Raw genomic sequence first — 13,246 nt, forward strand, 5'->3', positions numbered from 1 at the left:
TTTGACCTCAGAGAATTCACATGCCTAGCTCCATGCTCTGTACCCAGGTGTTCCCTCAAGTTTCTTCCTTGGGGAGATAGACTGTATTCTCATGGAAAAAGAATGGGACAGTCAGCGCCTGGTCTCAGAGAAGACAGTCTAGTGGCCCTCAGAACTGTCAGCACAGCGGTATGAGCTGGTCAGGGAAAGCTCCCACCCAGAGTTTGAATCTTAAAGGTGTGTTGTGTTTTGGTATGCTGGTGTTGGGAGGAAGTATGTATATTTGGGAGTAGAGAAAGTGATTGTTTTTTAATGTGTTATGAGAGAACACCTGTGTAGCCCCAGGGGCTAAGGCAAGTGGATTTGAGTGGAGCAGCCAGTCCAGCCTTCCTCACAGACCTTACTCTCTAGGCCCAGGAAAGTCAACTGGAGGCCCAACGCCTCCAGGTCCAGTTGAATGAACTGCAGGCCCAGTTGAGACAGAAGGAGCAGGTGGCTGAGCACTATAAGCTGCAGGTGAGGAGCTCAGACCTGGCCCACCACACCCTTCCTCCAGCCCTCCCACCTCTGCCCCACCTCTTCAACCTTCCCACCCCTCTGCCCACACAGATGGAGAAAGCCAAGACCCACTATGATGCCAAGAAGCAGCAGAACCAAGAGCTACAGGAGCAGCTGCAGAGTCTAGAGCAGTTGCAGAAGGAAAACAAGGAGCTGCGGGCTGAAGCTGAGCGACTGGGTCGTGAGCTGCAACAGGCTGGGCTGAAGACCAAGGAGGCCGAACAGACCTGCCGCCACCTCACTGCCCAGGTGCGCAGCCTGGAGGCCCAGGTAAGCTCCTCGCTGGGCAGACCCCTTACCCTTGTCACATTAGAATTCTGTGCCCTCTTGTGCCAGGCACCCCCACTGTCATCACTTCTCTTCACTCTTCTGGCCCTCCTTCCAAGGTTGCCCATGCCGATCAGCAGCTTCGAGACTTGGGCAAATTCCAAGTGGCAACTGACGCCTTAAAGAGCCGGGAACCCCAGACTAAGCCCCAGCTGGACTTGAGCATAGACAGCCTGGACCTGAGCTGTGAGGAGGGGACCCCACTTCCTATGACCAGGTCAGGAGGACCCTTCTTCCCGAATTCTGTTATCCATTGAGTACCTAATGTTTATCAGGTTGTGTCCTGGACACTGGGGCTAGTGAGATAACTAAGATGAGCTTTTTGCTCTCTGGAAGCTTATTCTTAGAAGAGAATAAAGAAAAATAGATTATTACAGGTGCTATACCAGATGTCTATAGAGACCACAGTGGGAGTAAAAGTGAGTGATCAGGAAAGACTTCATAGAGACTGCTACTTCTGCTCTGAGTCTTGAAAGAACACGTAGGTGTGTGCATTAGGTGAGCAGAAGACAACATTGTGAACAAGGCTTGATAACAGTGAGGGTGTGAAGTGTTCAGGAGAGCCAACTGGATTCTCAGTTGGCAGAAGCTGGCATGCAGACTTGATCTTAAGGGCACTGAGGACCCACTGAAGGGTTTAAGTTGAAGAGTACATGGTCAGATTAGCATCTTAGTAATAGTATTCTGATAGCCAGTATAAAGGATGAGACTAGACATATATTTATTGTTTAATAAAAACATATTATTACACCTAGTATGTGCCAGATGCTATTATAAGGACTTGAAAAATATTAAATCATTTATCCTTCAACAATCCTCTGAGGTAGGTTCCAATATTATCTCCTGTAACAAGTTACACAGTTACACTGGGGCTTAGAGGGGTGGTCTGCTGTCTCTCCTACACTGTTAAAGGTGAGAGATGAGGCAGAATCAGAACAGATGTGAGAATGGAGAGGAGGTATGGTTAGAGAGACTTGCTTAGGAGAATTGGTGATTGGATTTGGCAGGAGAGGGAAGAAGTAGAGATTGCGCCTATGTTCTTGGCTTGGGGGCCTGGGTGGAGGAGGTTCTCCTTCACTGATGTGGAAGGAGACAAAACGCCTTAGTTTGGAGCATGTTCACTGTGAAGTGTCTAAGGGTATTTTTCTTAGGGTTTGAGGGCAGGGTCTAGGAGTGGCCAGCATTGAAGAGTTAGGAGGTGCCAAGGGAGGGAATAAGTTCCCTAAGGAGAGAGGGGATAAAAAAGGAGGTCCAGATCAAAGGCTAGAGCAAAATGAATGGGGTTCTTGACCTCATTTTATAATAAGTATAGGAAACAGTCACTTTGGAGCAAAAGGATGAACAAAATGTCTTGTAGACCCAGGAAATTTCATCTCAGCAGGCTTCCTTTCCACAGCAAGCTGCCTCGTACTCAGCCAGATGGTACCAGTGTCCCTGGAGAGCCAGCCTCGCCCATCTCCCAGCGCCTGCCCCCCAAGGTAGAATCCTTGGAGAGTCTCTACTTCACACCCATCCCTGTTCGGGGTCAGGCCCCCCTGGAGAGCAGCCTGGATTCCCTGGGGGATGTCTTCTTGGACTCTGGCCGTAAGACCCGCTCTGCTCGTCGGCGTACCACACAAATCATCAACATCACCATGACCAAGGTCAGACCCAGTTGGGAGTTGGGCAGGAGGGACTTCCTTCAGTGACAGTGAGAAGACAGCAAATGAGCTTTTCTTATTGGGTCCTCAAAACAACTTTGGGAGGCAGATGAACAGGCAAGGACTAACCGCCCATATTTTATAAATGAGAAGACTGGGATGCTGTGAAGGGAAGTGGCTTGCTTATGGCCTCTTTTGTAATAGGGACAGGTACTGAATTCTTGTCTCCTGACCTTAAGGCTAGTGTGCCCTCTTTATGTGTAGCACCCATCCTGTGCCTCCTGATATACCCTGTGTATCTGTGTGGCTGTCCAGGGGACTACCTGCCTGTGGGCTCTTGCCTTTGTTTCCATATCCCAAGGAGGCAGTTGGGGAGAAGGTGTGTTTGGTACAGGACCCTATACACAGTGGTCCTCCCTGCTGACAAGAAGTTGGAGAAGCTAGATGGTAAGTGCCATAGGAAGCTTCTTGTGAGGGATTCTGGCAGTGATTTCTTACAGTGACATGCCAGCTGAGGATATTTGCAAAGCAGTGTGGGAACACATGCAAACATGGCATGGGATCTGAGGGGCTTTAGGAGGGGTAATGGGAATCTTCTTAACAGAGGTCTACCCCACTGCAAAAGATTTGTCCTCTCTTCCAGAAGCTAGATGTGGAGGAGCCAGACAGTGCCAACACATCCTTCTATAGCACGCAGTCTGCCCCTGCATCCCAGGCCAGCCTGCGAGCTACCTCCTCTACCCAGTCCCTAGCCCGCCTGGGCTCTCCAGATGATGGCAACTCCGCTTTGCTCAGTCTGCCTGGTTACCGGCCCACCACGCGCAGCTCTGCTCGCCGCTCCCAGGCAGGGGTGTCCAGTGGGGCCCCTCCAGGTGAGGGGGACTCTGGGGACCTAATATACCCCAAAATTAAGCTAGAAGTAGCTCCTGGCATAAGAAACAAGGTTTTTTTTTTTTTTAAATCCAGGGCTGGGCTCCATGCTACTATTTTTCAGCATCTTCTCTGTTCCCTTCTCCCTGCAGCATCTGGGCTTCGCCTATCTGGGGACCATATTGGGGCAGTCAGGCTGATATTAAATCTTGGCCAGGGTGAACCAGAGATTCTCATATAGGGGGGTCTAGGATTTCTAGCATGATACTGACAGCTTAGCTGCTGTTTGGGAATCCTTTATGTCCATTCTCAGGTTGTGATGGGCAGCTGGAAGGGTTAGGCTGGGCCCAGGGACTCCTCTGGGTAGCAATTCCTGGTCCTCATTAGTTTCTCTTGACTTCAAATTTTTGCTGGTGAGTATCACCTGATTTTACCTTCGCAGGGAGAGAACAGTGGGTTCTGGTGTACCACTTTTGTACCTGCAGCACTGTGGTGTACTGGGCTTTGAAGTCTAGTGGGTAACCTGCTGCTTCCAGTTCTCACTCCTCCAACCCCTGCCCTTCACAGGAAGGAACAGCTTCTACATGGGTACTTGCCAGGATGAGCCAGAGCAGCTGGACGACTGGAATCGCATTGCAGAATTGCAGCAGCGCAATCGAGTATGCCCCCCACACTTGAAGACCTGCTATCCACTGGAGTCCAGGGTGAGCCTGGGAGTCAACTGAGCAGGACCTGCCCCCCACTGGCTCACTCCTCCCTCCCTTGGCACTCAATCCTAGCGCTGCCTGCTGACCTAGCATGCATACTAGTGCCCTGTGTTTGGCTTGCTCAGGAGGGTGACCTCCTTATGCTTCCTGATAGAATTGCCAACAGCGAGGGGGCTCAGGAGTGATGTTACTGGATGGGTAGGAGATTGGAGCAGCCTGCTTGGGTCTGCCCTTCTCATGGCCATGTGTCCAGGCTGTAGGGGGAAAAGAGAACAGAAAGGGAAGTAGGGTCCAGCTGTTCCAAGTGTCAGGCCAATGAGAACGCTGAAGTAGCCTTAGTTTCTGCTCCATCTTCATATAGCTATAGTCCACTAACCTCCTCATCACCCCACACAGCCTTCCTTAAGCCTAGTCACCATCACAGATGAGGAGATGAAAACTGGTGATCCCCAGGAAACCCTGCGCCGAGCCAGCATGCAGCCAGTTCAGATAGCCGAGGGTACTGGCATCACCACCCGGCAACAACGCAAACGGGTCTCCTCAGAAACCCATCAGGGTCCTGGCACTCCTGAGGTGGGTAACATCGACTCCTCTGTTGTTCTATCTAGCATTCCGCCGGGACTGGCTCAGCATTTAGGGGGCAAGTTGGACAAGTTGACATATGAGGTCCATGTAGCCCTTAAAGTCCCTTTGCTAATTTTCCTTTTCCCCACAGTCTAAGAAGGCCACCAGCTGTTTCCCACGCCCTTTGACTCCCCGTGACCGACATGAAGGGCGCAAACAGAACACTACCGAGGCCCAGAAGAAAACGGCTTCAGCTGTTGTTAAGCAGGTTAGTCTGGGAGCAAAGGAGGACTTGCTAGGAGAGCCCTGGATCAGCTGGCCTGCCAGGCAGTGGTGGATCTCCCAGTTGACAACCCCTTCCCCACAGGCTGACCGGCGCCAGTCTATGGCCTTTAGCATTCTCAACACGCCCAAGAAGCTCGGGAACAGCCTTCTGCGGAGGGGGGCCTCAAAGAAAGCCCTGTCCAAAGCATCCCCCAATACCCGCAGTGGAACCCGCCGATCTCCTCGTATTGCCACCACCTCAGCCAGCACTGCCACTGTGGCTGCTGCCACTCCTCGGGCCAAGGGCAAGGTAGAGGCACTAAAAGGGAGGAGGGGGAGAGTCTGGGGCAGCATACAAGAAGGACCAAGTTAGGGCCCTGGGATGTAAGAGGGAAGTGGTCCATGCCCTACTCATTTTTTTAAGAGAAGGGAACATAGATGACCATTCCTTCTGAGAACTCCCAGAGCTTCTTGGGTACAGCCAGCCACTTCAGTGTATCCAGAGCCTCAAAAGGAAAAGATCCAAGACAGTGGTACATGGGAGCAGGGAGAGGTCTTTGTGAGCTAGCCATGTGACTCTCATTCTTTTTCTTTCAGACAAAGCACTAATGGGCCAGTAGCAGTGAGTGGCCCCATCTGTGTCCCGATGCTGACCTTACCTGGTCCTACTCCTTCTGTCCCTCTCAGTGCCTTCTCTCAGCTCCACTAGGCCAATGGTGGCCAAACCCTTAGTGATGCCTGCCCAGACCCTGGTCTGGGTACCTGGACTTACACCAGAACAGCCTCTGGGCCCTTTCCCTATCTTGCCTCCTCATGTTTTTTTGTTTTTTTTTAAAGCAAAGTCATTTCTCCATCAGAACCAAATTTGAGGTTGGCTTTGAATGGCTGGGTTGTTGGGTCCGGACAATCTTTCCTCTCAGCCTCTGGATCTAGAAGGGACCATTGGAGGAACAGGCCCTGGTTCCTGCTGCTCTTGGTGATGGGGTCTAGCAGAGGCCCTTGCTCTTGAAGTCCAGGCCTCAGCATTGACCTATGAGCACATCCCATCCCTGAGGACAGTTACCCAGAGGATGCTCTCTTTCCAGGACAGATAGACCCAGGGCCTCAGGGGTGGGGTGGGACACCCTTTAGCAGGCAACTCATCCCCCACCTTCTGCACTGGGGTGGGATTTGGAGTGATGGGAAGGTTTTTTTTTAAGGCCAGGGATGGATCTTTTCTAAATATTACTTGTAAATAAAGTCTATTTTTTCTCCCTTGAGTGCTGAGTTGCCTTGAGCTGTATGGGGAAAATGAACGGAAATCTGAGCTTGTTGGAGCATACTATGTTTACTAGCTCTTCTGGAAAAAGGTTTTAACTCTTTGACTTCCATCGTCTGACCTTTTTTGTCCCTCCTGAGTCTTCAGAATCACTACCTTCTCTTAGATCCCCTCTGGCCTCTGCTCCTGAGAAACAGCATAGGTTTGTTTTCTCTTCTAATGGCTTGTGTTCTCCTGAATCTATTATTATTATTATTTGTCTTTAGTTTCTGAAGGGCAGTCCTTCTTCCCATACTACCTTTGCTGGGCAAGGCCATACTCCTGTGACTAGAACTTGGGCCTACATGACTGAGCAGATGCCTCCAGTGAATAATTGCTTGAGTACTCAAGTGGGTCCTGCTGGGTATGACAAAGATACAGTTGTGAACCAGAAACAGCCTCTGCCCTATCATTTCCCTGAGGCAGTCCATTAGAGAAAAATCAAACAATACAGATACAATATTAAATCAATGCAGAAAACAATATTAAATCAATGCAGAACATGACCAGAGCTGAGAGACAGGGTAGACTTTCACTGAAAAGGTGGTGTTTCAACAGGCTTGGAAGGAGTTCAATTGTAGGGATGGTGAGGCAGAGGGGACCAAATGAGCAAAGAATACTTGTTATGCTGGAAGGGTACAATGGAAAGGGAGGCAGGGCCCCTGAATGTGAGGCTAAGGCACTAACAGTTCCTGGAGGTTGCTAGGTAGTAGAGCAGTAGGGTCAGAGTAGAACATCAGAAAAATTAAATCAGGTGGATGGAAAGAGTGGCGGGCAGGAGGGAACATTTAGGAGGTTATTGTGTGATTCACTAGGTAACTGGGAAGGGAGTCTAAATTTGTTAAGAGCAGGAATGATGCAGAGAGAACTAAAGCAGGAACCTTCAGAGGAGGGAAGGCTATACAGCTTGCCTTGCACAGCCTTTGAGTGGTAAGGGTCACGTTGAGCTAGGTGGCACCCAGACTCTGATCAAGGTTGCTGTCCTGATGCTGGGACTGTATGTTTCCTGACCCTGCTGATGTGGGCAGCTGTGGCTGGAGGGCAGGGCTTCTTGAGTGGGGGGGCAGGATTGTCCTCAGGCCAGCCTGGGGAAGTGAAGGCAGATAAGTATCAGGACCAAGGGATATCTCTTGGCAGTTTCCTCTAGGCTGTGTCCACCCTGCCCAAGCCTTCAGATAATTTTTGTTCCCACCTCAGGCATGGAGACCCGGGAGAATGGTGAGCATTAGCTAGAGGCTGCTCTGGGCAGAGCCCTTCCTCCCCATGTTAGCCATGTGGGCCCACCCTGAAGCAGAGCTCCTGTCATTAAGAAACCTTCCCTCAGGTTCCTCACCCAGAGTTGGGCCAGGACGATGTGACGCTGGGCAATCTGTTCAGGATCCACAAGAACACAGGAGAAGTTGGTGCTGCGCAGGGCAGGGCTCAGTTCCTCTAGCACCAAGGCCCTCCACAGCTGAGTGCTTGTGCTCCCACGCTCCCAGCTGGAGCAGAGGAGAAGGAAGAGCCATGAGAGGACTGCAGGAGGAGCTCTCCTGCTGGCCTTATTGCTGTCTCTCTCACCTGGTGCTGCCTTCCCGCAGCCGGCCTGGGAGATGCTCGATGAAGGAACCATTACCCAGCCAGTAGAGAATGCTGAAGTGGGGGAAGCGGCTGCAGCCGGTACAGAACAAGGTCAACGTTCCATCTGGGGACATGTTTGGCTGTTAGCCCTTCCATAGAACAGGCCCTCCCTTCTGCCCTATCCACCCTGTCCCGTTCTCCAGGCCCCAAAATCAGGAACCCGGAGCACTGCTGTGCTCACCACCCAGATGGGGAAGTCCGTTAAAGGGGAAGTACAGTTGCCTATAAGAGAGGCCCTAGGCCTGAGCAAGGGGAATTTGAGGAAAGGGTATTTGGTTCATGTGCTGACTCCTCTTCAGAGTCTGTTTCCTCAAGATGCATGGCCCTGAGCCCCCACCCACAATGAGGGACAGGGGCTCAGGAGTCAACCCTACCCTTAGTCCTTCTATGCCCACAGCCCTCCCACTCACCGACTGTGCCCTCCTAGGCTCCCATCATAATTGCTCCTTACTCAGTGGTACTTCCACCTCTGGCCAGGTCATCGACAATATAGGGCACCGAGTAGCTGCTGGGGCCATTGGAGGCGGAGAGGGGCAAGGGTCCTGGGCGATCTCAGCAGAGGCAGTGGCAGCTGTAGTAGTTGGTGGTATAGATGTGGCTCTGGCTGGGAGAGTGACGATGTGGGCACAAAGAAGCAGTGCCCACAAGGGGCTGGGGTCTAAGGAAAGGACAGTCACAGAGGTCAGCAGCTATCAGAGTTGTCTGTTAATACCAGCATCCTGGCTTTTAAAGGGTGGCTTCTGGCTGGAGAGGGAATTAGTGCCTAGATGAAAATGTAACTCCAGCCCAGAGATTTCCTGGGCTCTGCCCAAGGCATCACAGACCCCTTCAGTCCCACCCCTTAGCCCTTTTTGAATGGAGCACAGGTAGGTTTTGGAATGAAGCTAGAGTTAAAACATCTGGATAGAGGCTTAAAACAATAGCAAAACAGTTAAGTGGAGTTCACCTGGAGTACAAGGCTCAGGCTAGCCACTTTGCTCCATTCTATTTAGATCCCACTCCACCCGACCTATCCATGCATAGCCCCAGGCCCCACCTGGTATCCAGTGCTGTCTCAGGGTCATGATGCATGTGTCAGGTGCTGTGTCCCCCTTTCTCTGCAGGGCTGTGAGGGAAAAATGATGAACTCCTCCTATATCTCAGAAACTTGCCTAGATCCCAGTTACATGAAGCCCTGTCCTTCCTATAAACTCTGTAGCCCCTTCCTAGTCCAGCCTAACCCCTTCATTATAGGAACGGAAGAACCTAGGTCCAAACAGGGAGTAGTGACTTACCTAGTCTCACAGGGAGGCAATGCTCTCTTCACTGTTTCCTGTAGTAGAGTGAGAGCTGACAATTAACCAGAGCTGATTCTGGGAAGGACAGAATGTACTTTCTGGGAAAGTACTGGCTTCTATTTCACTTTCACTTTAACCAGGGAATCCAAAGCTGGCATTGGGCTAAGCAGAGGATACCCATGTATGACAACAGTCATGGACTCAGCTCTTGAGGTTCTTGCACACTGGCTCATGGTGGCCAGGAATCTTCCTGCTAATTCCTACCCCTCTTAACCCCACCCAGCCAGTTTATATCAAACTGGGATTGTTAATCAGCCTCCACACCCTACTTCTTCCAGGGTAACATTGCATGTGAATGAGACTAAAGGAAGATTCCCTCACAGTTTAACTTTCATCCCAGCCCACTGTCAGGACTTTGATGCCTATCTTCACTCTTCAAAGGCAGGCCTTTGTTTTTCTCTTAGAGCCGGACTTCTGCTTCCTCCTTCACATTCGCACAGATATTTAAAGGGACACCTTCCTAGCACTGGGGACCTCAAGTTGGATTATATTGACCATTTCAGGTCCATCGATTCCCTCGCTTTTCACAGGCTCCCCACTCCCCACAACCATCCATCTCACTCGCACAAAATCTTACCTCTCTCGATCATACCCCCTTTATTTCTGGGTTTACTAGTAAGTCTAATCTCCCCTACCTGGCTCCCACGAAACCCTGAAGAGCCCTCTTTTTTAGAATTTCCCTTCTAGGAGCTCCAAGGCTCGGGTGGGCTGTGTCTAGCCCCATGTCAGCCAAGTCATGGGAGACAGGCTGAGCGTGTTTCCCAACCTTATCTCCAGGAACCCTCTCACAGCAAAACTGAGAGAGAAACTTGGAACACAAACTAGGAGAACTGACCCTACCAGGAAGGAGAGGCTACTTCCCAGGAAAAGAGAAGCAGAGTAACAGAGAAGCCCAATACTGCCTCTAGCATAATGGTGCATAGAGGTCTGTGACAGGGCCAAAACTAGGGAAAAGAAAGCGAAGCACTTAGGATGCAAATTTTAAGGAGGCACTCACTCTAGGGTCATGTATCTGTGAAGAAAGGAAGACTTGAACTGGGTGATCTAATGCATGCACTTAAGGACAAGAGGTTTGTGATTTTTGTGATCAGGACCATAAAGGTGCCGGTGACAGAGCCAGGGCAACCAGGAGATGGAACTGGGTTTGGAGGATGCATCAAGAACAACTTGCTGCAATCCAAAGTTTTCAAGGAAAAGCCAGATTCATACTACTCAATTAATTAGCTTTAGGGTGTCTTTTCCTTAAATGTAATCCACCAACTGCCAGAAAACTGGGTGGTGGAGTTAGCTATCACAGGGTTGGTCCTATTAGACCCCCTGTTCCCAATGTCAGACTAAAAGTTACATCCTCTTCTCCAGGTCTCCAGTTAAAATTTTCCCTCCTCTCAGTTCCTTTTTCTGGCCCCTGTCCCAGAGGCTCCTAGGCTGGAGGATGCAGGGGACACTCATCTCTAGGAATGCCAGTTTTCCAGCAGTTAGCCTAGGAGGCAAGGCCCCCTTGGATTTCTAAGCAGCACAGTTCATTGAGTGACAGAGGGGAGGGGACCAGAGAAGGCTCAACTTTAGAGATGAACCAAGATGATATTAGGTCACTAGCAGGTTATGGGACTCAGAATGCTAAGTATGAAAACAGAGCCTTGGACAGCCTAGATTTGGCTTCTCACATGAGCCTGACATTTGAGGGTTAGATGGCAAAATTGAAAGGATGATTCGTATGCCCTTTGACCAGTCCCCATTCTACTCTCTGAGGATGGACCCACAGATGGCATGAGCAGTGAAGGGTCGTGGAAAGGTACAACTGGGTTGACAGACACAAAGGTTAGACTGGCCCTGAGAAGTGAGTTGTGGCAGAGCACTGACTTCAAGTGGTGAAGATGGAGAGTCATTTCAGTCTGAAAGAGCCTAGTGAACCAGGGAGCCTGGCATTCCATAACTCTTAGGACTGTTGGGAGGGGAGTAATAGCAAGGAAGGACCAACCACACTTAGACTTCAGTTCTCGGATGGGAGGAGCAAAAGATAGTAGGGGCAAGGTCCTCCAGGGGACCCCAAGAAAAGAAATAAAATGAACAGAAAGACAGATGCTCAGCTTTCCAACACAGCTCATGGAGCTATATTCAGACAAGAGTGACAAGATCCTTCTTGGTTCTTGCTGCCCTTGAAAGAGGCCCTACTGGCTATATTCCCTAGTGAACCCAGTGCAGATAGGTCATGTTTGCCCTCCTACTCTTTTCAAAACTCCTAGAACCAGAACTGAGTCTTGCCTGGACACTTTTCAGAACCTGACTTTATCCCTTTTCCCACACACTCTAGCATTCCTGTTGTCAGGCCAACAGGACCCATGAATGATGAAGTGGTAGTTTCTGGACTGGGAATCCCCTACTGCTTCAAGAGCTCATTGTGTGATGGCATGGAGCAGTCTCACATATATCACATTTCCCCTGCTGCAAACATACACATATGCACACACATTCTCACTCAGACTTTCAGGGAAGGAAGTGATGCAGCAGTCTACCAGAGGGGCCTTTGTCACATGTCAGCACTTCTGGCCTGAAAAATTAGTTTGTACAAGGGGCCCTATATCACTGCTGCCAGCAGTAGCCCTCATGGCCCACCTATAGATGGCCTCTCTTTTTGGCTGAGTATAGCCTGCTCAGAGGTAGATTATCCATGTTGCTACTTCTTCAGTTACCCCAAATCAAATTCTTAATGAATTTTGAGGTCACAGGGTTTGTCTTGTTGGAAAAATCACTGGCAAAGTTCCACATGCATCAACCAGCCTGTAGCTCCTGGTCTAGAGGAGACAGATTCAGGCACAACACCTATCCCGTATTCCAGACAGGGGAAGAGAAAAAACACTTCACCTCTCAGTGTTCTTATGTGGCACCAGTTTGAGCTCTTTAGATTCATCACACCAAGTGTACCAGGCTTGAGCCCCATAGACGGAAGAAAAGGGGAACAGTGGGGCTAAGGCTCTGAGCCACCTGAGAACCCCCTTGTGCTCTCACTCAGCCAGAGATGAGAAGGCTCTTTTAAACCAGAAACATTGTGTCCTCTCTCCCACTTTGCTCAAGCAGGGAGGGTAAGGCCTGGAGGAGTTGGAGGCAATTGCTATGCTCCACAATAAAAAATGTTTTTTTTTAAATATATTCATCAAAATAGTTTTCTTTTAAAAAGCCCGCACTCCTTGCAGCTCCACTGGCTGGCTCTCCATCACACCCCTCCCCAGCCCGAACACAGCTGGAGGGGGTCCTGGGTGGCCCAAGAGCCCCTCTGAGTCTTTCCCACCCAGGAGGTCTTTGTGGACAGGGAGGAGAGTGCCCTGAGGTCCATGATGGGTGGTGTGGGTTCTCCTCTGATGCTCTTCTTCCTGACTATTCCAGGCCCAGGATGTAGTTGATGCCTTGTACCAGGCCAATGATGACAGGCTGCCAGGCTACCAGGTATCGAAGCCAATCCAGCAGTTGCCCATACATGACATGAGGCCTCTCCCACCTATCAGTGTGTTAAAGAAAAGATCCTCTGTGTAAGAGCTGCCATGGTTAGTCTAGGGGATGGGTGGGAAATTTTCCCTCTGATCCTTCCTGTCTGCTCACACTTTCGAGCTGCTCTACAGAAATCAGCCTAGGGGGAAGGGAAGCCACTTTCTAGAATGGCCTACCCAGCCTCTTTAGCTCTCTGTAGTGAAAAGAAGGGCTGAACCCAAAGAATGGGGGAAGGACAGCAAAGGGGGCTGAAGCAGAGGACAGGGCAGGTATGGGAGAGAAATGAAACTTAGCTATCCGTGACCAACATTCAGGGATGGCTTCCCATACAATACTTTCTCTAAGATGAAACTGCCAGTGCTAGAAAATATAGCCTGAGGCTGCTGTAAATCTATCTGCCTGCGACAATGGATGCAGGGAGGCTAGAAGTCAGGTAAGGTAACCCCTAAGGTTCTTCCAATGTCCAAAACTGAAGGTTTTTCTAGGTCAAGGAAGGAGTTGAGTTTAGGGGTAGAGCCAGAAGGGAAGAGGGACTAAGCAGCTAGTCAGAATGGGTTAACCCTTGACAGACTCTCTAAATAAGTCTTCATCCAGTGGCAC

The 13,246-nt window shown here is 50.3% G+C and overlaps 3 protein-coding genes across 15 annotated transcripts in view; 1 reads left to right on the forward strand and 2 right to left on the reverse strand.

Annotated features, from left to right (window-relative positions):
• The window catches only part of NUMA1 (nuclear mitotic apparatus protein 1), a 107,688-nt gene extending 101,327 nt beyond the window's left edge, over nucleotides 1-6,361 (forward strand). For 5 of the 6 annotated variants that reach the window (XM_077113699.1, XM_077113700.1, XM_077113702.1 and 2 more), the window contains 10 exons: nucleotides 391-495; nucleotides 589-807; nucleotides 924-1,081; nucleotides 2,261-2,507; nucleotides 3,148-3,376; nucleotides 3,942-4,078; nucleotides 4,478-4,654; nucleotides 4,797-4,913; nucleotides 5,013-5,219; nucleotides 5,507-6,361. In XM_077113699.1, coding sequence (XP_076969814.1) covers nucleotides 391-495; nucleotides 589-807; nucleotides 924-1,081; nucleotides 2,261-2,507; nucleotides 3,148-3,376; nucleotides 3,942-4,078; nucleotides 4,478-4,654; nucleotides 4,797-4,913; nucleotides 5,013-5,219; nucleotides 5,507-5,518 — 1,608 coding nt within the window. In that variant the 3' untranslated portion in view covers nucleotides 5,519-6,361. The remainder of the gene's footprint in view (nucleotides 1-390; nucleotides 496-588; nucleotides 808-923; nucleotides 1,082-2,260; nucleotides 2,508-3,147; nucleotides 3,377-3,941; nucleotides 4,079-4,477; nucleotides 4,655-4,796; nucleotides 4,914-5,012; nucleotides 5,220-5,506) is intronic. The other variant, XM_077113698.1, reaches the window with a different exon arrangement.
• Nucleotides 6,362-6,719: 358 nt separating this feature from the next.
• IL18BP (interleukin 18 binding protein) lies at nucleotides 6,720-12,168 on the reverse strand. The gene is given in 7 exon segments (XM_077113722.1): nucleotides 6,720-7,269; nucleotides 7,271-7,291; nucleotides 7,540-7,687; nucleotides 7,767-7,890; nucleotides 8,278-8,484; nucleotides 8,863-8,931; nucleotides 9,101-12,168. Coding segments are annotated over 6 exon segments (654 nt in total). The 5' UTR covers nucleotides 8,891-8,931; nucleotides 9,101-12,168; the 3' UTR covers nucleotides 6,720-7,143.
• Nucleotides 12,169-12,292: 124 nt separating this feature from the next.
• The window catches only part of RNF121 (ring finger protein 121), a 142,262-nt gene continuing 141,308 nt past the window's right edge, over nucleotides 12,293-13,246 (reverse strand). For all 8 annotated transcript variants that reach the window (XM_077113707.1, XM_077113705.1, XM_077113709.1 and 5 more), the window contains one exon: nucleotides 12,293-12,656. In XM_077113707.1, the coding sequence (XP_076969822.1) occupies nucleotides 12,536-12,656 (121 nt within the window). In that variant the 3' untranslated portion in view covers nucleotides 12,293-12,535. The remainder of the gene's footprint in view (nucleotides 12,657-13,246) is intronic.

This window comes from Tamandua tetradactyla, chromosome 8, assembly GCF_023851605.1.
Source record: "Tamandua tetradactyla isolate mTamTet1 chromosome 8, mTamTet1.pri, whole genome shotgun sequence".
Lineage (NCBI taxonomy): Eukaryota > Metazoa > Chordata > Mammalia > Pilosa > Myrmecophagidae > Tamandua > Tamandua tetradactyla.